The following is a 26,066-nucleotide window of genomic DNA, read 5'->3' on the forward strand; positions in this document are numbered from 1 at the left end:
CTCCCATGGGGCTTGGTGGCATGGGCATGGCCCTCACCTAGAGAGTGGGCACTCACCTCTGGTCAGATTGCGATGGATGGTTTCCTGGGACATGCTGTGCAGGCGCTTCATATAGTCCTCACTGTACCAGACCCGCAGCCACTCCCCGGGCCGGATGTCCCGGCAGGCCCGGAAGTAGATGTGCTCGCTGTGCTGAAACGCCAGCAGGTTCTGCTCCCTCTCCTCCCTGGAGATGACCACGTACCTGGGGGTGAGGAGGACAGGTGAGAATGCATGAGCCTCTCCTTGTGAGTGCCTGCTGGTGTTGGGCATGGTGTTGGGCAGTGACAATGGTTAAAAGTCCACCAACATGTGGACTTACGCAAAAGCCTACAGGGCAGCTGCCCTCCCGAGGAAAGGCATGCCAGCTAGAGTCCATCCCTTGTCTCGATTTCACTGTTTTATGTGACCTTGAGCAAGTCTCTGAAACTTTAAAATCTCTGTTTTCTGAGACTGGACATGACACCTACCCTGCCTTCCTCCCAAGTTCTTCTAAATATAAGATCCAATACCAGGTAAAAAGGTGATTGAAAAACTGACAGATCACCTACTTTTCTCTAACTTTTAACCACAGGGGTCCCCTAGAGTGGGTCCTTGGACAGTTTTCCAAATTTCACAAAATCTAGCAGAAATAACTCATGAGACAAGGGTGCCCACGAGATCAATTAATAAATGCTAAAGATCAAAATCTTTAAAAATGGGGGGTCCAGTGGGGACAGAAGAGGAAGGTAAGGACAGGCTAGCAACCACTGGCTAACTGAAGTTATTTTAAGGTAAGGAAACTGAGGCTCAGAGAGGCTAAGTGACTTGCCTAAGGTCGAACAGCTAATAAATGGGAGATGGACCTGTGAGGTCTATTCCCAGGAGAACTCGTGGCTCCTTTGTGGGCAGGTAAAGCACCCACTCAGCAAGCCCAGGTAACCTTTAAAGCTCTGCCGAACCCTCAGAATCTATGGTCCTCACCCATCCTCCCTGAAATGACAGTCCTAACAGCCAACCTGCGACCTCACTCACCTCCAAAAGGTGAGGTGACACATCTGCAGAGAGGTGGACATGTACAGACCAAAAGGGCAAGAGGAAATTATTTGGAGTTTGAGGGTTCTGGGTTACACCAGCATTTAGGAAATTTGTAGTAAAAAATAAATGTTTTTCCCTTAGGTTATGATGATTTGTCTCAAAAGCCAGGGAAGAAACCAAAGTCTGTCTAACTGACATGATCCAAAGAATTACATTTGGGGCAATCCAGGAAACAATATTTCACAGAAAAATCCAAATGGAAAACGAACGCATGAAAAATATTCAGCATCAGTAGTAAGAAATGCAAAGTAGCACATTGTCTCATTGGCACAGATTTTTGTTTCATTAATCCTCACCCAAGGATATTCTTCCATTTCTTTTAGAGTTGAAGGGACAGAGGGAGAGGGAGAGAGAGAGGAAGAGGGGAAGGGAGAGGGAGAGGGACAGGGATAGGGACAGGGACAGGGACATTAATGTGAGAGAGACACATGGATTGGTTGACTCCCACACGCACCCTGACTGGGGCCGGGAATGAACCTGCAACTCAGGTACGTGCCCTTGACTGGGACCCTTTGGTGCACAGGCCAACGCTCCAACCACTAGCAACGCTGTCAAGGGCAGCACACTTTTTTTTTTCTTAATGATAATATCTGTATTGGTAAAGGTGACAAGAAAAGTGTCTCTATACTGATGGTGGTGAATAAACTGGCACAAACCTTTGGGAAACAACTGACAATATGGACTCAACAAGAATTTGTACCCCCATGTTCACAGCAGCGCTATTCACAATAGTCAAAAGGTAGAAGCAGCCCAGGTGTCCATTAATGGGTGAATTAGATTAAAAAGTGTGTTATATACACACATGAAATATTATTCAGCCATAAAAAGGAAGGAGATTCTGACATATGCTACATGAGTGAACCTTGATGGCACACGCTAAGTCAGCGGTTCTCAACCTGTGGGTCGCGACCCCTTTGGGGGTCAAACGACCCTTTCACAGGGGTCGCCTAAGACCATCAGAAAACACATATATAATTACATAATGTTTTGTGATTAATTACTATGCTTTAATTATGTTCAATTTGTAACAATGAAATTGGGGTCACCACAACATGAGGAACTGTATTAAAGGGTCGCGGCATTAGGAAGGTTGAGAACCACTGCGCTAAGTGAAATAAGCCGGTCTCAAAACAGCAAATACTGTATGATTCCATTCATATGAATGGTCAAATTCACAGAGGCAGAAAGTAGAATGATGGTTGCTGGGAGCTAGGGAGCAGGGGCTTGGGGGGTAGGTACGGGGGCGTAGTGTTGAATGGGTATAAAGTGTCCACCTGGGAAGATGAAAAGAGCTCTGGAGATGGATGGTGGTGATGGTTGCACAACAATGGGAATGTGCTTAATGCCAATGAACTGTACACTTATGTGTATTTTGTCAAAATTCTTGAAAAGTTAAAAAACAAGAACAGTAACATGCAGACCAAAAATGCAAACTGCATCCCACCACGCTGTCTATGTATTGTTTATAATAGTGCAAAAGCAAAAACATCCAAATGTCTAATCCTAGAGAAATGACTTAATAAACCATGGTGTATTCATATAATGGAATGTTACTCATCTGGAGAGAAATGTTTTCGAAGGGTCTTTTATGACACGGGAAATGGTCCTCATACAATGGAGAGTGAGCAATAAGTAGGTCTGAAAGCTATTTACTCGATGGTTCCAGCATGCTTTGAAAACAAGCCCCAGTAAACCTGAAGGAAATATACCAAAGTTTTAAGGGTGATTATCCATTATAGGTGGATCTACTTCTTTGTAATTTTCTGTACTTCCCGAGTCTTCCTTAGTAAGCTATTATTACTGTTACTCCCACTCCCACCCCCTAAAAACAGAGACGATGTACAAGAATGCCAATGCCAGTGTGGGTGGCAGGGGTGGCAATTGTGGCGCCAGCAGCATTGCGCATCTACATTCACGATGTCCGGGCATAGCACCCTTTGAGTCCATCCAGCCCCTTCCCATCTGGACAGTCCCCTGAGCACTCTGCTCTGCTCTGCTCTGCTCAGCCCTGGAGTACGCCGTGACCTGATGAGGGGGACCACTCAGGCCCAGGAACCAACCCACTGTGGCAACAGGATGTCACACAGACCCCAGGAGGGCGGGGAAGAGGACACCAGCTTTGGCTGCCTCGCCCATTTGAGAGAAGCGAGTCAGAGCTCCCCCTGGAGCGTGCAGGATTTATGGCGCTTAGATCCCAGAACTTGTTTTTGTCTAGGATCTTAGCCTTAACGCATCTGTGTTCTCATCAACATCCATTCAGGGAGCGTGGGTCTCCCTGAACTGTGGAGACAACACCATGACCTCCGTGACACACAGCCATGTCATTATTAACAAAGATCTCAGGGAAAAGAGAAATCTCTCCAAATTCATCCTTCCCAGTCTCAACTCTCCAATTGCAGGAGCCTACTTTTCTCCATATCTGAGATGTCTTCTGAGTATGCAAAATATTTCCCAGTCCCCAACTTAACATGAGTCTTGAATTTGACATCCAAAATTAATCAGCCTTGCGGTTAGCATGGAACAGAACTGAGGTAGACCCAAATTTTCCTCCTCCCAGAAAGAGAAGGCAAACCATTCATTCACCTTTTTCCTCACAGGAATCACTTGCATCACAGAGCACAAGGGAAGAATACAGTCTCTTTTTTCAGTTTCTAAATAGCCATCAAGCTCTAAAGACTGGAATTATTTTTCCCTGCACCCAACTTTAAGAGAAAAAGAGATGAAGGCCACCTAAGTTTCAGGGATTTCTTCTAAAGAGCAACTTCTGAAGTCAGAACACTTAGAAAAATTCAAGTCAATTTCTCTTTCCACCTCCTGGTGTTCTCCTACCCAACAAGAAATCAATATTTAGGAAGAGAACCCCAAATCTTTGTATCCATCACAATGTGGCTTCAAAGACAGATCAGAATTTGTTCAGCATCTGGTTGCATTTGGTTGTTTTGAAACTCAGCATTTGAACTATGATATATATACTAGAGGCCCGATGCACACAATTCGTGCAAGGGGCTTGGCCCTTGCAGCCCCTCACAGCCCCGGCTTCATCCGGAAGGTCATCCGGACGGTCGTTCTGCTGTTCAGCCTAATTAGCATATAAGCTCTTTATTATATAGGATAACAACTCTTAGTGAATCATAACAACTCATTCCCCTGAGATGTTTATGCTACGTGATTTCTGAGGTCAAGCTAAGTGGAGCCAGCTAAGTCTCAACATCAATCACTGTACCTCAATCAGGTCTCACCCTTGTATTTCACAGTAACACCCGATGGCTTGATCCACTCCCAGAACCCTCCTGTCCCCACACGACAACCCTTTATGAAGAACCTTGCCCGTCCCATTCCGTGGCCACAGGTGAGCGAGAGCTCTCCAGGGAGTGAAAATCTATTTGTTGAGTCTCCAGGCCACCACCTTATTGGAAAGAAGGCACAGAGTATGTCAGGAGGGGGTGGGAAATGCCTAACAGACCGCTCGGCAGATGTCAGTGCTCATTTGATAGCTTTCCAATCAAAGCCAACCAGTTGGGGACCTTAGAAGCAATCGAGGGGGTGGGTGGTATTGGGGGGGGTGTTCTGGACTAAACCTTTCATGATGAGAATGGATTGTTTGTATCCCAACCTCCTCGCTGACTTTAGGTACAGGATAGATGGGCACTAAGTCCACCCTTCTCAGACCTCACTCGCTGTGTTTTATCAAGGGCTAAATTTTCTAGCTGGGTCAGGAAACTACTAGTTCTAACTCAAGAGAGAAAATAACCCACAGGGCACCCACTGTGTTGGAAGGGCCAGGCGAGGGCCAGGCTCAGACACTCCTGCTCAGTGGGTATGTCTCCAGTGGCGAGGAAGCTGCACTGGTCACGGAGGCAGAAATGGGAAAAGAATAACCAAGGAGAGGTCGGACTATGTGCTCCTACATGCACTTAGGTCTCTGGGCTGGGAGGGTCTTTGGATCACACATCCATCCACCAGATGGTCACTCAGCCTCTGACCAAACACCACCCAGCCAGCCCTTGGCATGGCTGGAAGCCTTGGACTCTTAGAAGCTGAAATTGACTGCCCGCTCATTTCCATTTCACTTCCCTGTTTTGACAGGCTAGTCCCACAGTCCCCTCTGAAGCCAAGAAAAAGAAACTGGACAAGTATCCATCGAAAGTTGACCCGTCTTTTAATCTCTGTCCCCTTTGCCTCCAACTGGACCCTTTCCCTCCTCAGGTCCAGAGGGAGAGGCGCCTGTCACTGCCTAGTGCCTTGTCCTTGGTGGGAAAGACCCCAGGCATCTTTCACAACATCTTTGCATCTCCTGGAAATCAGGTTATTTGATTTCATGGCCATGCATTTTGGCCAAGAATGGCAAAGAATGGCCTAGATTCCAACGGAACCTTCCAGAAAGGGGATGCATCCTTGGTCAGGACCTGGGGATTTTCTGCTTGGGAGAGTCTCTCTGTGCCGTTGGCACTAGGCCAAGGCAATACATGTCCAGAGGCCCCTGTCCTGCTGAGGAGACCCCAAAGAGGAGCCAGAGGAAGTCAAATCGCTCCTTTGAGGAGCCTCAGATCTAGGTGGGCAGAGCCTTGCCTGTGACAGACAGATCCGGGATGAACGGGGAGGTATCCAAACAGAGCTCAGCCTTAGGGTGGTGCCTGGCTCCAGGGCAAATGGACAGCCCCTGACCCTTCTGGAGTCTCTGTCTGGAAATGGTGTTTTTCCAGAACCACTAACTTACTTTTGGGGAACGAATGGTACAATTCATTTAGCAACATCTCATTTTCGATGTGCGTAGAAATTAAATGTAGCTGAACAGTTTCCTCCTTCAGCCCTTCTGTTCCTTTCCTTTCCTCCAAGGGCCTCACATGGTTGTGGATACGGGGCATCTGAGAGCAGTGGGACCTGGGAAACGCCAGGGGCACCTGAGCCTTCTTGCCAGCGTGTTTTCCCTTGGTCATCTAACCCCTGCTTTGGGGGCCTGCAGGTTTTCACAGGAAGCGAAGAAAGAGAATACACACCAAAGAAAGATCCTGGAGCCTGGGTGTGTTCCAAGTGTGAGATCAATTTCTTTTTATTGCCATCTTAACAAAAATACTCGGGAAGGCAATCTTTGATTCCAGCATCGGAGGGCAGGGCAATGCCAGGCAATAATCAAGCCACTGGGCTGTCACAGGGGAGTGTTCAGTTTGGGGAAGCAGGGACCCCAAAAGAACCAGAGAACAGGGAGATGGAGCTAAGGCCACGAGGACACTGCAGTTACCCTCCGTTCTCCCTACAAGGGACAAAGCGTGGCCTGGGTGTAGAAGCAGCACTCCAGGAACGGCCCGGCAGGCACTGGGCATGGCAGTCCCCCAGCCCCACTATGGCTCTAGCGGGCAGGCATGGGAGGGTGAAGGGCTGGGGTCTGAGAGTTTCTGCCAGGGTCAGTCTTAGGCCAAGGAGCAAAGAGGACACAGAGCCGAGTTGTACCCATGTCAGAGCTAAGCTTGCATCTGCCACCCCCCATGTCCCTTCCTAACTCTAAGAACTCGGCTCTCTCCCCAGACTCCAAAACAAAACATGAAGCTACAGATATGTGTAACTGATGCGTATGCAGCCCAAGCAAGCAGAGGCAAGGCATGCTGGCACCTGGAACAGACAGGAGCTCTTCTGAGCTTTGGGCTTTGGGTACTTTAAGAAGCCAGAGGAGGGGTTTCCTTCTGGATCCGGAGACTTGCCCCCACTCCCCCCCCCACCTGGCCATTGGTGAGGTGAGTAGACTCACCTCCTAAATGCTGCTGCCACCCGCCTCCCACTCACACCCAGGAGAGCTGAGGCAGGGCCAGGCAAAAAAGCAACACCTCTCTCATCCAGATCTGGCCCCCGACAGAGGAGCTGGGAACATCCACAGACCTGGCTTCCAGTCCTGCCCGCCACCAACTGCTGTGTCATTTGTCGTCTATGAAATGAGGATGATGATGGCAATCGTGAGGATAATAATACCCGAACAGGCCGCCTCTCGGCTGCCCTGAGAACCCAGAGAGCGCACACCTGCAGGCACAGGGAAGCAACCAGTGCTCTCCCTACGAACGCCAGGTCATCTTCTTCCCGACGCCACCCCCCGCTCCCCACTCCACAAACGGCAAGCACAGCAGCTGAGCACACGCACACAGGAGGGCAAGCGAAGGCCAAGGCAGGGGCGCCACCCACCAGGGTCAGAGCCCTGGGGGAGGGAGGACAGACCCCTCCTGGAAGGGCTGGGCCCCACCCGCCCATCCTCAGGCCTCGCTTCCTTTGAAAGCAGCAGAATCAGGGCCTGGGAGGCTGACACAGCCCTGAGGATGGAAAGCGGGGTTCCATTCAGATGCTCCCCACGTTTGTCCCCCCTTCCCTGCAGGCCTGCTGCCATGAGGCGCAGACCAAGAGGAGGCTGCCCTCCAGGCCAAGCAAGCATCAAGCAGGGAGCTCTTCCTGCATCTTGATGAGAGAGGAGGCTGCGTACATGCTCGGTCAGAGCATAGGGTGCCAACCTGCCCTCGGTGAGGAGCGGTGAGGAGATGACATCCCCCCAAATCCTACAAGGGTCATCAGACCTGGACATAAGAGACCGGCTCCTGTCTCAAGGCCAGACACCCTTCCTCCATTTCTCTTCCTCTTAGTGCAGACTGGCCAGGTTAGAAATTGTGCTTTCTCTTCCGAGACCTGGTAGTCCGTGCAGGGGTGGGTGCTGGGGGAGCCTGTGGGGGCTCCAGTGGGGGAGCCTCGGCCTGGAGTGCAGAGCCTGTGGGCGCTGCTTCGTCAGGTCCCCGCTGAGATGCCTGAACCGTATCCCGGATCTCTGTCAGCGTCTGGCACATCTGACTGACGCGACTGGTCAGCTCGGCCATGGCCTGGCTGATGACGTGCATGCTGTTGGCCATGTCCCTGTGCACGGTCACCAGGTCCTGGCAGAATTGCTGGAACATCTCAGTCTGCTGGGCGTGGGCGTGGAGGAGCTGCCAGTCCAGACCCGTTCTGGGCGGGCTGGGGTGTGGCCGAGGGGTCCTGCAGGAGGTCTGGGCCTGGGGCGAGGGCCGGGGCAGGGTCTCTGGCTTAGGGCCCACGGTCTCAGATTGGTCTGAGGAGGAGGAGGAGCGGAGCAGGGTGGGCCTGGCCAGACGGGCCTCTTCTTCCCGTGACTGCGGCAGGGACGCCCGCATAGCCTGCCTTGAGGGCCCGGGTGTCTCCTCATCTTCATCATCTTGGGGAACAGAAACAAACAAGGGCAAACAATTACATCAGGGAGAAAGGGGGCAGCCCTGGGCTTGGATCCACCCCCCAAGTTACCTTAGCATCCCCCTCCCCTGCCACCACTCAGCCTAGCTTGGCACATGCCCACTGCCTGACCACCCACAGAAAAACACCTGCTCCCCAAAGCCCTGAGGTAAGCGGGCAGGAGCCCCTGGGGAGAGGAATGAGCATGAGCAGTGCCCGGTCTCCTTTCTTTCACAGGAACAGCGAGTCTAGTGCGAGAGAGCCCAGGTCAGGGGACTTGGCGACCCCAGCGTCACTGACAGCATGTCAGCCTAACCACCCTCTCCATCTCTCTGTGACTCAGTTTCTACAAAGCAAAGAGAACCACTCCTCTTGTTTATCTCCTCCACCACTTGCCCACCTAGCAGGGTTGTTAAGAAGGCTACACAGAGAACAGACGCAAAGGTGCTTGGCAAAGATGACAGGGACACTTGCTTGCCAAAAGGTACTAGATGCCGCTCTGGCTCTGAGTCCCAGCCTCCATGAGGCCATTTCGGAATTGTTTGGGGCCACCTTGTGGCCTTGCTGGAATCTGCAACTTTCAGTCACGCGGGGAGCAGGGAGGGGAATATTGACAAGCTGGAGAAGGGAGGTGAGGGATGGCGCCAGAACAGATAAGCCCAAAAGTGCCGAGCAGGACATCTACCTCTGCAACCAGCCCCGACGTCCCCCTGGGCCACTCCAGGCAGGCTACCTGGACAGACATACCATTCCCCTCCTGCCAGGAGTCTGATGTCACACAGGGACCGTCAGCCAGCCAGCCAGCCAGTCACAGGGAGGGGCCCAGCCCCTGCACACACAGGCCTCGGCTTTCTTGCGATCAGGTTATAAGCTGGTTCCCGTGGCAGGAATAAAAATATACAGGCTGACCCTGCTGACAGGCACACCTGTACCTGAGGGGCTGAATTCAGAACCACTCCCAGCGGAGGTGATGGGAGGACAGACAGACTCATCTTGCCCCTGGCCGGATGCCTCCCCAGGGCCCTGGGGTCTCTCTTGGGCCAGCACAGTAAGAGCAGTGCCTCCCTGTCTCTCTCGGTGGGACAGCAGCCATCCCCCTGGAATCCGGCCACCGTTCTGCGAGGCAGGGTTGGAAGGAGCAGGCAGGGCTGAGGTGGTGCTGCCCCCTCCCTTCCAGGGCCCCATTCCACTGAGCCCTGGCCAAGTGCTGTAACAGCTGGTGGACTGGTGGGGAAGGAGCGGGGGCTGGCCCCGCCTGCAGTGGAGGGTCCCGGGCCCCCTGCCCAGCCCAGTTCACATTTGGTAACCTCGTTACCTTCCCTCTTGGGGAGACAGGGGTGAACAGGGCAGGGTTTAGGCAACAAACTTAACGGGTGCTGGGCCCCCTTCTTTTTCTCATAATTGGATGGAATTGTCCTGGAATTTAACAAAACACTGATACCCAGGGAGCTGGCAGATCCGGGCTGGAGTCCTGGTTCTGGGGACCCCCCTGTTTCTGGAGCTCAGATGCCTCCTCATCTGGGAAACGAGGAAGTCAGACTCCGTCTCCACGTTCCTTCTCAGCCCTAAAAATCTGAGTCTGAACGGCCACCTGTCAGGAGCCCCAGCCAAACAGGAAATTAGCAGATCCCAATAGCAAGGGGCCTGGGAAGGGAAGGCCGGGTCTGTGAACCGCCCTCCGGTGGGCTGGCCGGCTTCTCCTGCCCTGCTCGTCTCTCAGAGGCCAGATGGCCTCCAGTTGGGACTATAAGTTGAGGGTGAAGGTGGGGAGCGGAAGGGGGGGGTGGGTGTGCAGTAGCAAGAACTGAAGGGGGTGCAGCTCCAGCACAGAAGGGCCTCGATTGCCCCCCCTTCTGGTGAGCCCCAGCTAGAAACACACAGGGCTGGGCCAAGAGACACAACACCCCAACCCCTGGAGTCAAAGTCTGTCCTGAGACACAGGAAGCAGAAGGGAGAGAGCGAAACACGTGCTGAGGGGGTAGAAGGGACACGAGGGTGGTGTGGACTCAGAGGGGACCCACTGAGCACAGAGGCAGGGATCCCTGGGGAGCCTCAGGGCGGGCAGCAAGAGGCAGAGTGCAGAGAGAAGTGGGAGAAGGCAGAAAATAACACAGAAATAGAGACGTTAGGAACAGACAGAGAGAGAGAGAGAGAGGGTTGATCTTTCCATGGCCTGGGCCCTGAAGACTTGGCTGGCTTCCTCTCACACCCCCTCCCCCTCGCCTGCTCCACTGGGCTTCCCTGGCTCTTCTCTGTTCCTGGAACGTGCCAAGCGCCTTCCTGATGCGGGGCCTTGTACATGCTGTTCTCCGCCTGTGAGGCGCTCCCTCCCCTCTGCGCCCCACGCAGTCATCGGCCTGGTTAACTCTTGCTCACCCTTTGCATCTCAGAGCACTGTCCCTCCCGGGAGCCCTCCCCAGCCCCTGGTGGAGAGCCTGTTCCACCCCGCTTGCTCTCAGGCTGCTACATCATTTGCAGGGCCAAGTGCAACATGAAAACGCAGGGCGCCGTGTTCAAAAACTATTATGAGTTTTGGGAAGGGAACAGCGGAGCATTTAACCCAGCTCGGAGCCCCGGTTACAAGTGATGGCAAGGGTCACGCACCCATGAAGTCAGCCCTCAGGACTCCTTGTACTGGTCCCTCGTTCCCTGGTTACAAATTTCCTTGTGCGATTATTTACTTAAAGTTTGTCTATTCCCACGAGTCTAGGAACTCCCCGAGAGCAGGACCGGTGTAGATTTTATACACAACTCCTGGCGCAGAGTTCAGGAAATATTCTAGAATGAATGAACGGAAAGGGGTGGAGAAGACAGAGTGGGACGAGGAGGGAAGAATGGAAAGATGGGCGAATCAGAGGGGGACAGAAGAGAGAAGGAGTAGGCAAGTGAGTGGGAAACCGCCAAGGAGGAGGCTAGGGAGCAGGCGGGAGGAGCCTGGGGAGGGGAGACGGTGGTACTCACAGCTGGTCGAAGGGCTGTCGGTGCCATCCAGTTCTGCCCTGGGGAAGCTGTGCCCGGAACGGGCCGAGAGCAGCGCTGACTCGATGGCCCGCTCGTGGGCAGTGAGCACAATGGCAGGGCCCCGGCCCCCGGCCCCGGGGCCTGACAGGGACTGCTGCATGAAGGCCAGCTTGTCCTTGGTCCTCCGTTTCATGTCATCCCATCTGTGCTTAATGTCCTTGACGGAGCGGGGGACCTGGCTCACGGAGGTGATTTTCCGAGCTATGCCTTCCCAAATCTTGTCCCTGTCGGCATGGGACAGCCGCATGGTCTCCCTCCCAAAGAGAACAGCTTCATGGTGGGTCACCTCGGTGACCAGAATGTCCAGCTCCTCCTTGGAGAACTTGGGCTTCCGCTTACGATCGGCCAGGGGTGCCACATTCCTTGGGTGCAATATCCCACAAAGCACAATTGGGTAAATGACTGTCAACGTGGGTGGTCCTCCTCCTTCCTAATGCCGGCCCCCAGCTGGGGAGCCAGGAGGCACCTGGGCGCCCTCTCCAGCTCACCACCACTACACCCTCCTCCTACCGAGAGGTCCTCGCGCTACTCCTCGGAAGGAGGGGAGCCACACGGCGCACGCAGGTGGGAGCACTGGGCTGAGCCCGCCTCTGGTTCCGGGCCTTACCTCTCAGCTGTGCGGGCCAGAGCAGTCACTCAGCCTCTCCCCGCCCACTCTCCCCATCCGGAAAGGGAATAACAACCGCACCGACCGAGGGGGTTCTTCCAAGGGGGCAAAGGCACTGGGGTGTCCGAGAGCTTTAAAGCCCTGAACAGGAAGAGAGGATGCCTATAGGGGTTAGGATTAGGCCACTGCTTCTATGCATGGCTGGCAGGAAGAATAATTAAACAGGGAAACTATTCACAGTGGCCTTTCATGGTCTGTGGCCTTGCTGGTGATGCTCAGAATTAGGGTACGGTCACAGAGAGCTTATTCTGTCCCAGGGCTCTCTGCCCCGTCCCCTGCACCCAAGTCCCCACTAGGTCCCCACGCCCCTCCCACGGGAGCGCTGGCTGGCAGCTGCTCCTTTTGCATGTAGGCGCCTGTGGCTTTCTGGCAGCTCATGGGTAGGATGTGAGGAGCCCATGAGCACCCACTGGACGGCGAGTTCCATTTCGATGGAGACCAGGAGTGACCTTGGCTTCCATCTGCATAGAGCAGCCAGGGGCCCTGGGCAAGGGGACAGCGTGGCCCCTCCCCCTTCTGGCCTGGCGCCTGCTCTGGCTTTGAACTCAGTCTCCACCGTGTGGTTCTGTCTGCCCTTTAACTAGTGCCAAAAGGTCCATCCAACACAAGAACTCGGGTATGGAGGGAGACCTGGAACCCGATTCACTTCTCCGACTGCTGCCGAAGCTTCAACGAGAGGCCAGGAGCACAAAGACCCTTGAGGCCGGGCCTTGCCCTTGGACAGACCTGGGACTAGAGGCCCAGTCTCCTCTGCAAACTGTTTCTGTAAAACAAGGGTGGTGCATCTAGTGCCACCTCCCAGGGCTGCCAGAAGGACTGCATGCAGGGGGTTTCCATCTCAACACTGTTGGCATTTGGGGCAGAAATTTTCTTTGTTAGTGGGGGAGGGGTGCCCTGGGCAGTATAGGAAGTTAATCAGCATCTGTGGCTTCTGCCCAAGAGAACTGAGCAGCATCCACCCTAGAGTTGTGACAGCCAAACATGCCTGAAGGGACTGCCAATACCCCAGGGGCCAAACAGCCCGCCGATTTCATGACTGCAGAGCGCCTAGCACAGGGCTGCCATAGAGGCAGCGCTCACTAGGTGGGTGCCCATTCTCCTCCCGGCCCACCGCGTATTTGAAGAAACTCCATTAGATCCTCAGAAGACCCGAGGCAGGGACAGTGCACCTGAAGTGTCTGCAAACGGGAAAGCTGCACAGACGGCAGCTGCACGCTAAGGGGGGAGGAAGCTCCCAGGATGAACTGGCTTCCCCCTCCAACTACCACCAGAGGGGCATCTCCCTGGCAACGGCCACACACCGAGCCCCACCGACTCCTGGAGCCTTCAATGCGATGAGGACCCACAGCGGTGACTACCCTGGTGTATCTTGGATCAGAAGGAGGCCTGGAGCAGAAACAGGACAGATCCCACACCGCAAGGTAGCGGCGGCAGAAGCCGCCCACAGGGCTCAGGAAGCCATGCTGCTGTGCACAAGCAGGAAGAACACTAGCCCACAAGTCCAGGGTCAGCCACTGACCCCATGACCTTGTTCTGCCACTGACCACATGCCCTTGCCTTGCTCTGAGCCTCAGTTTACCCAGGAAGCATGAAGACTGGTACAGAGCTGTGGTTCTCAACACTAGTGGCGCATCAGAATTACCATGGAGAACTTTAAAGAACACCGGTGCCCTGGGCTCCATCCCAGCCCAAGTAAGTCAGACTCTCTGGGGGGCCAGGTGATCATTCACTTAGCTCAGACTTTACCCCTGCTTTGGAATTGTGGTAAAGCCTCGTTCCCCAGCTGCAAGACCAGAGATAGGTGGGAAAGTGGGACAGAATCAGCGCCTCCCAACAAAATGTCTGAAGTGACGGTGCAGGAAGGCCTGAACCAGACTGTCTCAGACACACTCTCCTTCGCTCGCCGACAGCCCCTACAGCAACAGGGGCAGGAGCACAGGCCAGGGGCCCGCGCCACACAGCCATCTGATGGCTCAGCGGACGTGTGGTCCCACTGCTATGCCTTTGCTCACTGTGCCTTCAAACGAAAGCCTGGCCCCTTCGAAGGCTCAGTTCAAAGGCCCCTCCTCTTTCATCTGGGCCCCGCAGCACATGGTTTCAGAAAGAGCAGTTTCTGTGGTGGAAGGTGTGTCCTGGGAGGGCAGGGCGCCTGGTACAGGCTCTGGTTCCCTGTAGGTGCTCAGGAACGGGCGGTAAACTGCATGTGCTGAGCTGACTGCACCCAGCGGTCGGGGAGAAGAAAGTCAGGAGGGTGGGTTGCCTTCCTGGAGCCACTTTCAGGGCGTGGCTGAGGCTCAGGTGGGAGCACAGGGGCGCAGTGAAGCCACAGAGAGGGGACCGGAGACAATGTCACACCCTCCCCACCTCAAACCAATTACTCCTCATTTGCTTGAAAAGTCTCATTGTTTGAGTACAGCAAACTTCCTCTTAGGAAGTCCCTAACTGCCCTTCCTCCAAGCACACTCTCAGCCCCCAGTCTCCACGAGTTACAGAACTGCACAGACGCCCACAGAGGGCCCCCTCCATGGTGTGGCTGTGGCCTGGGTCCAGCCATCCGAGGCCTCCCTTCCCTCCCAACCCAGATCCAAACCTCCATCACCACCCCCAAGTCCCAGAGAGAGGCCACCAAAAGGGCAACAAGGCAAGTCAGACCTCCCACACCCTCCCACAGACCCCCCGGGTGGGGCCCCGGCACACGGCACAGACCAGCAGCACAGAACCAAAAGGGGAGCCTTCAGAGTTCCAGCTCAGCTCAGCCACCTCTGGGCGACCCTGGCCAGTCGCCTGCTCTCCTTGGCTGGCCATAAAGGATCCTTCTGGCGCAAACTTCTGTCCCAAACACCGGACCACAGTAAAACCACTCTTGGAAGTGCTCATGCCTGGGCTTCAAGCACCATTGAAAACTGCCGGAAGCCTCCTTCTCCATGGAGCCATTGAGACAACTGCGGTGGCTGCCCTGGGTGAGTCCTGCACCACTCCAGCAGGATCTGCCCTGCGAGAGGCGGCGCAGCCCTGGGTGGAGGGAATGCGGCCAGGAGCCAGGGGCCTGGGTACGCCAGACCCCATCTCTAGGGGTCCCTGTATCCCACCAGTCTGGCCACAGGCCTCCTCCAGAGCCCCCTGATGGAAGACTGGGGGAGCTAGAGGGTCGCCTAGAGCTAGACACATCTCAAACCCTGCAAACAGCAGTCCCGGTGCCTTTGGGGGTCCCCACCACTGGAAACCCCACAGGCCCAGCATCTCCCCTGTCTCTTTCCAGAGTCCAGGCAAGTCTCCCGGGAAGTCAGCAGAGAGCAGGACTCACCTCATCCAGTTGGCTTTAGTCTCGTCTGACCCGTCTATGGACTTGTAGCGGTTGTTCTTGTCCACAATCTGGAAGACAGAGAAGGAGTCTAGAATGGGCCATTCTACAGGGGGCTCTCATATTCTTGGGCTCCTCCCAAAACCAGGGCCCAGGGCCTGGCTCCATCTGCTACCATCCAGAAACTTCCTTTTGCCCTCCCGCCACAGCGCCCCCACTGCTGCAGGGCTGAAACCCAGGCCTGAGCCAGCAGCAGTAAAATTCATATCTCTCTCTCCCTCTCTCTCTCTCTCTCTCTCTCTCTCTCTCTCTCTCTCTCTCTCTCTCGTTTCTGTGGGAGACAGAGGCTTTCTCTGGAGGACTAGACATATGTGGTTTGAGAGGGCTCCTCCTCTCCCAAATCTCTGAATGTTCAAGAGCCTCCGGGTTTGGGCTGGGCCCCTTTACCTTCTGTAAAACTGTCATTCTTTCATCATCATTCCTGAGTTCAGCTGGGTAGGCAATTTTAAGCAGATGAAGTTTTATTCTTTTTCAGCGCTTCTGAAGACTGTCAAGAAGGCTGCCATGGGCTCTGCAGCAGCCCACTCTTAGTCTAAGGTTCTTTTGAGGATAACCTGTCTATGGTGCATTCTAAGACTTTCTCCTTATTCTTGATTTTCTGTACTTTCACCATGTGGTCCTGAAGTAGAGATTCACTTTTATAAAATGTGCGCATTACTTGATGAGCAAGCACATTATTTGATTAGGACTTATATCTCTTTTTTTAATTCTGAAAAATTCTCAGCTGTTATGCTTTTGAGTATAGCTTCGCAATCATTTTCTCCAGTCTCCTGTTGAATAATTTCTATTGAACATATTTTGGAGTAGTTCAATCTATTCCCCATGTCTTTTAACTGCCCTTTCATGTTTTTCTCTTTCTGGACAATACTTTGGGAAAATTTCTCAACCTCTCTCCCAATTCACTAATTTTCTCTTTAACTGCACCCAGTCCAGAGGTTGTCCATCTATAGAGTTTCTTCCTTTCTCTCCTTCCCTTTTCAATGAGTACTTCCAATGCAATGAATATTTTTCATTCTCAGAATTTTTAATTGTTTTTATTTCACATCCATCTTTTCTTACTCTGCCTTTTTGTTTCACGTCATGTTCCTTCTTTTTCCTATTCTAACGGCTTTATTGAAGTGTAACTGACATATAATGTACCATTTGATAAGTTCTCAGAAATGTATGCATCCATTATCACAACCAAGAAAACAAACACATCCATCACCCCCAACAGTTTCCTTATGGCCTCTGTAATCTCATATTTGTCAGCTGCATATCTGTTTTGGAGAAGTGTCTGTTCAGATCTTTTTCCCATTTTTTAAATTGTGGGTTTTTTTTTCTTATTGTTGAATTTTGAGAGTTTGAAAAAATATATGTTGGGTCCGGGCTGGGTAGCTCAGTTGGTTAGAGTATCATCCCGATACACCAAAGTTGTGGGTTTGATCCCTAGTCCGGGCACATAAAAGAATCAAACGATGAATATATAAACAAGTAGAACAACAAATAGATGTATTTCTCTCTCTCTCTCTCTTCCTCTCTCTTTCTAAAATACATATTTTGGAATCAGGTCATTTATCAGATATATGATTTACAAACATTTTTATCTAGTCTGGTTTGTTTATTCATTCTCTTACAGATGTCTTTCTAAGAGCAAAGTTTTTCAAATGAACAAACAAAGACCCACTGTCTTGATCTCTTTAATGGATGTTCTCCTTCTTTTATTTCTTGGAGGGGATCATAAGCCCGTGACTGCTGATTATCCCTCATTATCTGTTATCCCCATTGTAACAAAACCCCAGAATTACAGCTGGGCACCTGGCTACCTGTAATAACAGAATACATTTTTTGACTTCTTCTCTAGCTAAGGTCTGGCCAATAGAATGTAAGTGAAAGTGTCATGTGTCAGCGTCCTGAAAACTTCTTCAAAAGACAACTGATACATGCCCTTCTACCATCCTGCTGCCTAGAATGCAGATGTGATAGCTGGAGCTCTAGCTACCAACTTGAACTGTGAGGATAATCCAAGCATAAAGGGAGTGATGAGCTAGATCAAGCTTGGTTCTCTGAGAACTCAGTGGAGCAGAGCCACCTCACGAGGTCTAGATTCTATAGAAATAAAAGCCTAAGCGACCTTTCGACCAGTATCTATGACGCACACTGTCCACCAGGGGCAGATGCTCAATGCACAGGCATGGAAACATGGAACAGACTGATGAATCTCAGAGGGAAGGGGGGAGGGGAAGGGGGAAAGAAATTAATGAAACATCTTGTATGCATACTAGAGGCCTGGTGCACGAATTCATGCACCGATGGGGTCCCTCAGCCTGGCCTATGGGAATTGGGCAGGAACCAGCAGTCCGACATCCCCTGAGGGGTCCCAGATTGTGAGAGGGCACAGGCCAGGCCAAGGGACCCACTGGTGCATGAATCCGTGCACCAGACCTCTAGTATCTTAATAAAATTGTGTGTGTGTTTTTTTAAAAGAAAGTTGCCCTTCATCCCTCCCTCTCTCAATCCTGCTGCCCCACCCCCAATATCTAATCCCTCAGCAAGTCCTTCAAACCAGGTTTCAAAAATGTTCCTCTCCACAGCTTCCTGCTTCCCCCTGGTCTAAGCCATCACCAGCTCTTATCTAGACAACTGCAAGAGATCCTAAATAACTTCCCTGATGCCATTCTTAACTCTCCACCGATTCTCCTCAAAGCAGCCAGAGGAATCATTTATCGATATAAATCAGACATGTCTCTCTCCAGCTCAATGTGGCATCCACTGCACCTACAATAAAACTCGGACTTAGGGTCATAGCCTTCAAGACCCAGTTGATTGGTCCCTGGCTACCTCCTTAGCTTCTCTCGAGCCTCTTCTCCCTTCACTCTGCTGCCACGATGATCTGAGAGTGAACCTTTACACTGGTTGGGTCTGCTGCCTACCACCTCTTTCCCCCCATTCTTAAAACAATAATAATCACAAAATATTTCAAGCATCAGAAATTATAAAGAATAATGCAGCTGATAGCCTGGTACCCACCAGCTAGAGCCAAGGAAAATTACCACCACCCAAATTTGTCCCAAATCTCTCCCTCCTCTCGCTTTAAGAAAATACCAAGATGTAGTTGAAGACCATCACTGCCTCTAACTCATTCTCCTTCTCTCCTTCCTCCCAAGGGTAATCCCCACTCTGAAGCTGGTAGGGAGCCTCCCGATTTTCACTCTACAAGGACTGTTCTAAGAGCAATGGACAGAACTGTTCTGTGTGTCTGTAAAGTTCACAAAAATGGCTCCAAGGAACATATTCTCTGCCCCCTTTTCCCACTAAACTTTGCATGGCTGGTCCCTTCTCATCCTTTGGGTCTCAGTTCCTGTCATCTAGAAGCTCCTTCTGGTCTGAACTGAAAGGAGTTTCCACCCTGCCACACCCTGACCTCCATACACCTACGGACTCAGCATTTTTACTATGACATTGTCCTGTTACATCTTGTTAGAGACCTACTTACAAGGTGCATTTTTGTTATTGATGGTGTTTATCTACTTATCAATTTGGTAACAAACTGTCTCCCTCACTAGACCATAAGCTAATGAAGGCAAAGCACATGGTGATTGCATTCATGAGGGCACATGGCACCTGGTAGAATATTGGTTGAGTGAATGAATTATTGGGTAAAGAATCTTGTAAATAAAAAGCAAGTTAAAGAAAAAAATTTGAAGAATGTTACTATTTTAGTAAAAAGGAAATGAGTGTTGAGCTGGAGCTGGCTTGTACTGCCTATGAGAGACAACTGCAAAATATTCCGGAGTTTCACGAACCAGTCGTTAAAACCAGCCATTATAAAATTAAATTATCTAAATTTACAATTCAGAAAGTCATATTTTTAAAAGGTAGTAAACTCTCAAAGCTTAGCACTTCCCTAATAATTTTCCTACATTTTACTATGATCTATGTTCTTGAAGATATTGGCATCTACTGTACCTATACAATAGAAATACTATGTAATAGTTGCCATTGTAGTGCCTTTATCTTGGCAGCTTGAAATCAGCCATGGTGGGAGCATTTACATAAACCCAGAAAATTGGGACATATAACCTCGCTGGCAGGTTGTTAAGCCTTTATCAGCACCCCGTTATGCCTCTGTTGATATGTGCATTGAATGGCTGGAAGATACATTTCGAACTCTCAACTCTACCTCTGGAGTGAAGGAAAGAGATGAGGGCGATGAGGCTTTTGCTTTGTCTATTTATGAGACTACTAGAGGTCCAGTGCATGAATTCATGCACCGTGGGGTCCCTCAGCCTGGCCTGCGGGATCGGGCTGAAACCAGCACTCTGAAATCCCCTGAGGGGTCCCAGATTGCGAGAGGGCATGGGCCAGGCTGAGGGATCCCACCGGTGCATGATTGGGGCCGGGGAGAGACGCGGGAGGTTGGCCAGCTGGGGAGGGACCGGGGGAGAGTTCCAGGGCATGTCTGGCCCATCTTGCTCAGTCCTGATCAGCCAGTTCCCAGAAGCAAGCTAACCTACTCGTTGGAGAGTCTACCCCCTGGTGGTCAGTGCACATCATAGCAAGTGGTTGAGCGGCCTTAGCATACCATTAGCATATTGCACTTTGATTGGTAGACCAGCTAATCGGCCGACAAGACACTTAGCATATTAGGCTTTAATTATATAGGACTAGAGACCCAGTGCATGAAAATTAGTGCACTTGGGGGGGGGGGGCGTCCCTCAGCCCTGCCTGTGCCCTCTCGCAGTCCGGAACCCCTTGGGGGATATCCACCTGCTGGCTTAGGCCCGCTCCCTGGGGGATTGGGCCTAAGCTGGCAGTTAGACATCCCTCTGGCAGCCTGGGAGCCCTCGAGGGATGTCCAACTGCTGGCTTAGGCCTGCTCCCTGCCTAAGCCGCAGTCGGACATCCTTAGCACTCCCAGGGAGAGGCTTGTGGCTGAGCAGAGCTCCCCTGTTGGAGTGCACTGACCACCAGGGGGCAGCTCCTGCATTGAGCATCTGCCCCTGGTGGTCAGTACGTGTCATAGCGACCAGTCATTCTGCTGTTAGGGTCAATTTGCATATTACCCTTTTATTATATAGGATACTACCTTGTGGTTTAAAACTCTCAGACAACAAGAGAAAACATACAGCTCAGTTCCCCTCCCCAGCAGGCTCCCCAGACAATGCCCCAGTCTTCAAGGACCCTCTCCTAGAATCTCATAGAACCCCATCCTTTATCCCTATCCATCATCATTTTCTGATTACTCCTCTCTCTCCTAGGGGCAAATGAGAAGCATCTGTAGACCTGGAAGCCAAGTGCAGGAATACCTTGTATGGGTGATACAAGCCATAGAGCCAGAGGAACTGGCTAGAACCTCAGCCCCCCCCCCCCCCCGCCACTTACAGGTGAGCGGCCTTGGGCAGGTGACTTCACTGGCCATGCCTCAGTTTCATTATCTATAAAATGGACTAAAAGCCAACCTCACAGCACTGCTGTAATGACTGATGTAGAAGGCACTCAACAAATGATTACTATTAGCACTATGATCAAGATAGTGATTATTAATGAAGGGAACAAATGTTAGTTATAATTAATTCTGAGCGATGGGATGTCTGTAGCTCAATATTGGGATGTTGTAATCAGCCTTTTTTGCAGCGTCAACTGGCAGAGAGGCCTGGGTGGGAGTTGTGTGGGACCTGGGAGCTGCCTACGACCTCTGTTGCTGGGTTCAGATCCGGAGATTAACTGAGGGATGTTTGTTGGCTTATCTTTCCCACCAAGCAGGATTTTTCTCAAATTAAGCACTCATTCATTCAATAAATATCACTGAGGAAGCAGCCACGGATCTTAGGATGAAATGGTAATCCAGGCAGAGAAGGTCTTTGCTCTCACAAAACTCACAGTCCAGGGGGATACACTGTGATATCACCTGGTCAGTACTGTGGTGAGGAATTCGTGGAATATGGGAACTCTAAGCTGCAGCCCTGTACCTGGGAGTCAGTTGAGGACCTTCTTGGGGATGTGGAATCTAAGCTGAGGTCCTTTTATTTCCCTAAAATATTCTTAAATATATTTTTATTGATTTCAGAGAGGAAGGGACAGGGAGAGAGATAGAAACATCAATGATGAGAGACAATCATTGATTGGCTGTCTCCTGCACACCCCCTACTGGGGATTGAGCTTGAAACCCGGGCAAGTGCCCATGACTGGAATCGAACCCGGGACCCTTCAGTCCACAGGCCAACACTCTATCCACTGAGCCAAACCAGCTAGGGCTAAGCTGAGATCTGGAAGAAGAGGAGGGCCAGGGTGTTCTAGGCAAAGGGAGCAGCAACTGGCAGGATCACACAGGGCATGCAGACCATGTCATTTGTCAGGGATGAGCCCAGGCTACCCTAAATGGAGATCAGGATATGGTCCTTCAGTCCTGGATTGAGATGATCCTGGCCACCCAGGGCCAGATGCTTGGGACCAAGCCCCCAGAAGCCTGGATTCCCAGAGTCCTCCCTTTTATTATCCTTGGAGTTCAACTCCTTGGACCCTCTGAGCCTGGCAATTCTGAGACCAGCCCATGCTCTGAGAACTGAGATGCGAGAAGGACTTTCACAACCTGGACCTGATCAGAGAAGGATGGTCAGCATGGTAATGGGATCCCTTAGCCTAGAGAAGAAGAGGCCAGAGAAAGCAGAGCCATCATCAGTGTAGGAAGGACTGCCACACTGGGGAGGCAGGACCAGGACCAGCATGCACTTGGAAGATGGTGTTGTGAGGTGGTGAGCTCCTTGTTACCAGAGGAATTTAAGCAGTAGCTGGGTGACCTCAGTCTGAGGCTGAAGGAAAGATTTCTCCACTGAATGCAAATCTGTCCTAAACAACCTCTAAGTCTGTCTAACACTAAGATTGCATGTGAACAGATCCTCAGAAAATAACATGAAAGCATGAGTTTCAGCCCCCTGGGTCAAGCATGGTCCATGTGAACCGTAATGTTCATCCTGACCATGGTGTTATTTAATAAAGGCATCAATACTAAAACATCAAAGCTGCCATTCATAGAGCAATTCCATGGTGCCAAGTACTCTATCTCGTGAATTCTCACAACTCTATGAAGTAGCTACTATTATCATCCCCGTTTTATAGATTAGGAAACTGAGGTTCAGGGTTGCTAGGTAACTTGCCCGAGACCACAAAGGAAATGCATGGGGAAACTGGAGTTCAAACTCAGGTCTCTGCCAGGATAGCCCGTGCTCTTAAGCACTCTGCGGAGTGAGGGATGCTACCCGCAAGCTCCCCGAATGACCTTGTCAGAATCAACCAGAAATGTCCTGGAATCCTCTGTGAACTCCCATCTTCTCCTCTGGTTTGAGCAAATTTGCTGTGTGAACATGCATTTAATAAGGAGGAATATTCTGCTTTGCCACAGAATGTCTGCTGCAATCGAGGATTCACTGATGGCCTCTCCTAAATGATGACATAACCGAATGCAGCGGAGATTGGATTTTCAAAAACCTGATTTGCTTGCAACTTTCCAGGAATCCATCAAACCCATAAAACATTTTGATTTTCAGCCCTACACCTCGTCTTAGAGCAGAGCGCTCACAAAAATGATTTGTGAAGCCATTCATGGTTGACAAAGTGCTTTCGTACCTCACATCTCAGATGCTCCTCCCAGAACCCCAGGAGGCAGACAGCATCACTTCTGTTCTCCAGCTACTTCCCAGTCCAGCAAACAGAGAAGCAGAGAGATGGAGAGGCTGGCCTGAATTTGAACTTGAACTCTGGCATCTGCTACACCCAGAAACAGGAACACTTAAGCTGTAGGGACACCTCTGAGATGATTCAGATCTGAGTCCCTAACCTGCTGTCTATGGACAGGCTAGGATGGCTAGAATTAAAAAGTCAAATAACCACAAATGTCAGCAAGGATGTGGAGAAATCAGAGCCCTCATATATTATTGGTAGGAATGTAAAATGGTCCAGCTACTCTGGAAAACAGTGTGGCAGTTCCTCAAATGATTAAATACAGAGTTACCACGTGACCCAGCAATCCCACTCCTTGGTATATACCCAAGAGAAATAAAAACATAAGCCCACAAAGAAACCTGTACACAAGTGTTTATAGCAGCATTATTCATTATAGCTAACAAGTGAAAACAATCCAACAGCCCATCAACTGATGAATGGATAAACAAAATGTATATCTATGAGATGGAATATTATTTGGCCAGAAAAAATGATACATGTTACAACCTTGAAAACATTAAGCTAAGTGACAGAAGCCAGTCACAAAAGACTATATACTGTATGATCTCATTCATATGAAATGCACAGCACAAAGAAATCTATACAGACAGAAAGTACATTAGTGGTTGCCTAGGGCTGGGAGGGAGGGGAGAAGAGATGGGGTGACAGCTAAAAGACAGCATTTCTTCTTAAGAAGATGGTTGCATATATATGAATATATTAAAGACCACTGAATTATACATTTTAAATAGGTGAATTGTATGGTATGTGACTTATATCTCGATAAAGCTGCTAAAAAAATTAAATCTGCCACATATTCACCAGCAGCAATCAGATAAGAAAAAAGAAACAATCTTATATTTTTGGCCTGAAAAGTATTCGCTAGAGAAACAGGAGGTTCCCACATGAGTGGGGGGACCAAGTTCTTTGAGATATTCATATCTGGGGCTGGAGATTAGGAGCTTGAGCTTTGGTTTGAAGTCCTGGCCCCTGGATTAGCTGGGTAGCCCTGGACAAGTCACCTGGCTCTTTAAGCCTCAGTTTCCCAATCTGTACCAGGAACACAATAGTACCTAACTCATAGTATGCTTGTGAGGATTTTTAAAAAGACACACAAATCTCTTAATGCCCAATAAATGGCAGCTATTGTTGCTATTGTGTTATCATCATGCAACAACCCGACCTAGCACTTGCTGAGGACCAACCGAGGTTTAGGGGTTCTGAAATAGGCTCCAGGGGTGTAGATCAGATAAGACCTCTACTGGAGGAACTTTCAAACACGAGAAAACCCCAAATTCCCTATGATTAAAGCTAGGAAGTTTATTAGAAATTATTGTTTCTCAACCTAGGGTCTTTGGATATAGTCTCAAGATCTGAAAGTTCTAAGAATTTTTCATTCAATGTTTTCATTTAAAAATATCAACATAAGGGACTAACCATGAGACTTCCATCCACGCAAAAGTATTGTGCTGTGACCGAGTTGGCACTTGTGGTAGACTGAATTCTTGGCCCCAGTTCTTGCCCCTCCCTATCACCCTTGGCCGGATGGATGACTCTGCAGTAGTTTGCCCCTTGACCTTGGATTCAGCCAGATTATTTGTTTGGCCAATGGGATGTTAACACACATGATGCAAGCAAAGACTTGAAATGTGCTTGTGAGGATGGGCTTGCCCTCCAGGGCCTCTGCCTTTGCCAGAAGCGTTATTCCAGGGAGCCAGGTGACTTGTCCAGGGCTACCCAGCTAATCATGGGGCCAGGACTTCAAAGCTCAAGCGCCTAATCTCCAGCCCCAGATAGGAATGCCTCAATGATATGAGTCCAGAACCAGCACACGTGGAGCACACCTAGCTCCACCAGGAGGAGCCACACTCCCTGGACTGAAGCTGGAGGCAGAGCGGCCCAGCCACGCCCAGCTAAGTCCACCGAGCCAGTCAACGGCACATACATGGGCAGGAATAATGATTGTTGTTCTACACTGGGGTCAGCAAACTATGGCCTGCAGGCTAAATCCAGCCCGCCACCTGCTTTTGTACAGCCCACCAGCTAAGAATAGTTTGTACATTTCCAAATGGTTAAAAATAAATCAAAAGAAGACAATTTCATCGTGTGAAGATTATTTGGAATTCCAATTTCAGTACCCATCAATGAAGTTGCACTAGAACCTGCCCCACCTGTGGCTGCTCTCACGCCACCATGGCAGAATTGCGTAGTTGTGACAATACACTGCATGGTCCACAAAGCCTAAAACATTGACTATCTGGCCTTTTACACAAAAAGTTGGCTGACTCCTGTTCCATGCCACTGAATTTGGAGGTGGCTTGTTACACAGTAGCAGCTGACTGTACAACACCAGTTATTACTGCTTAACATTAGCCTGTGAAGAAAGAACCAATGCAAACTTAACATGTACATGATGCATTTGGGCAAAGAAAAGACCAAGAAACATCATGGCCATTGCACTAATAAACCATTTCCCAGTGTTTCAAAGAGACAAAGAAAATACAGATACCCACAGGCGCATAGGCATGCCATAGGCCAAACAATCTGTCTCTGTCGTCACTACCATGGCCAGCCTAGTCCCAGGAGAACATCATCCAACACGGTAAGCTGACTTTCTTCATTTGAGTTCTGTTGGTTTGTGTAGTTCTTGTTCATTTTATGTTTGTAAATCTGTCTTGGTTTTATCGTTGTTTAAAAGCTATAAGATGCGCTGTTTCTCTCTAGCTGTAGGTGCACACCTTTTTAAGTAACATTAGAATAAAATGAATGTAATGCTGGGACCCCATGAACATTAAAAGTCACCTGAACACAACACAAGTGAGGGACAGCACTGCTGTAGAGGTGCTCAGGAGACAAGGAATGAAGAAGGCCAAGTAGGAACTGGGTCATAGGGAAATATTGGGCCGCTCAGCATAGTTTTTCATGGTCTACTTTGGTTCCACTAGAAAGACTTTGAGAATCACAGACTGGTTCAATAGCATTTTATAT

At 50.5% G+C, this 26,066-nt stretch overlaps 1 protein-coding gene across 1 annotated transcript in view; it reads right to left on the reverse strand.

Moving 5' to 3' along the window:
- Positions 1-26,066, reverse strand: part of PRDM11 (PR/SET domain 11) — a 51,306-nt gene that overhangs the window by 14,221 nt on the left and 11,019 nt on the right. Inside the window, exons 5-6 of the mRNA XM_023746951.1 lie at positions 15,321-15,388; positions 57-244 (exon numbers count right to left, since the gene is read on the reverse strand). Of these exons, the coding sequence (XP_023602719.1) occupies positions 57-244; positions 15,321-15,388 (256 nt within the window). The remainder of the gene's footprint in view (positions 1-56; positions 245-15,320; positions 15,389-26,066) is intronic.

The sequence above is a fragment of the Myotis lucifugus genome, unplaced genomic scaffold (genome assembly GCF_000147115.1).
Source record: "Myotis lucifugus unplaced genomic scaffold, Myoluc2.0 scaffold_769, whole genome shotgun sequence".
Classification (NCBI taxonomy): Eukaryota; Metazoa; Chordata; class Mammalia; order Chiroptera; family Vespertilionidae; genus Myotis; species Myotis lucifugus.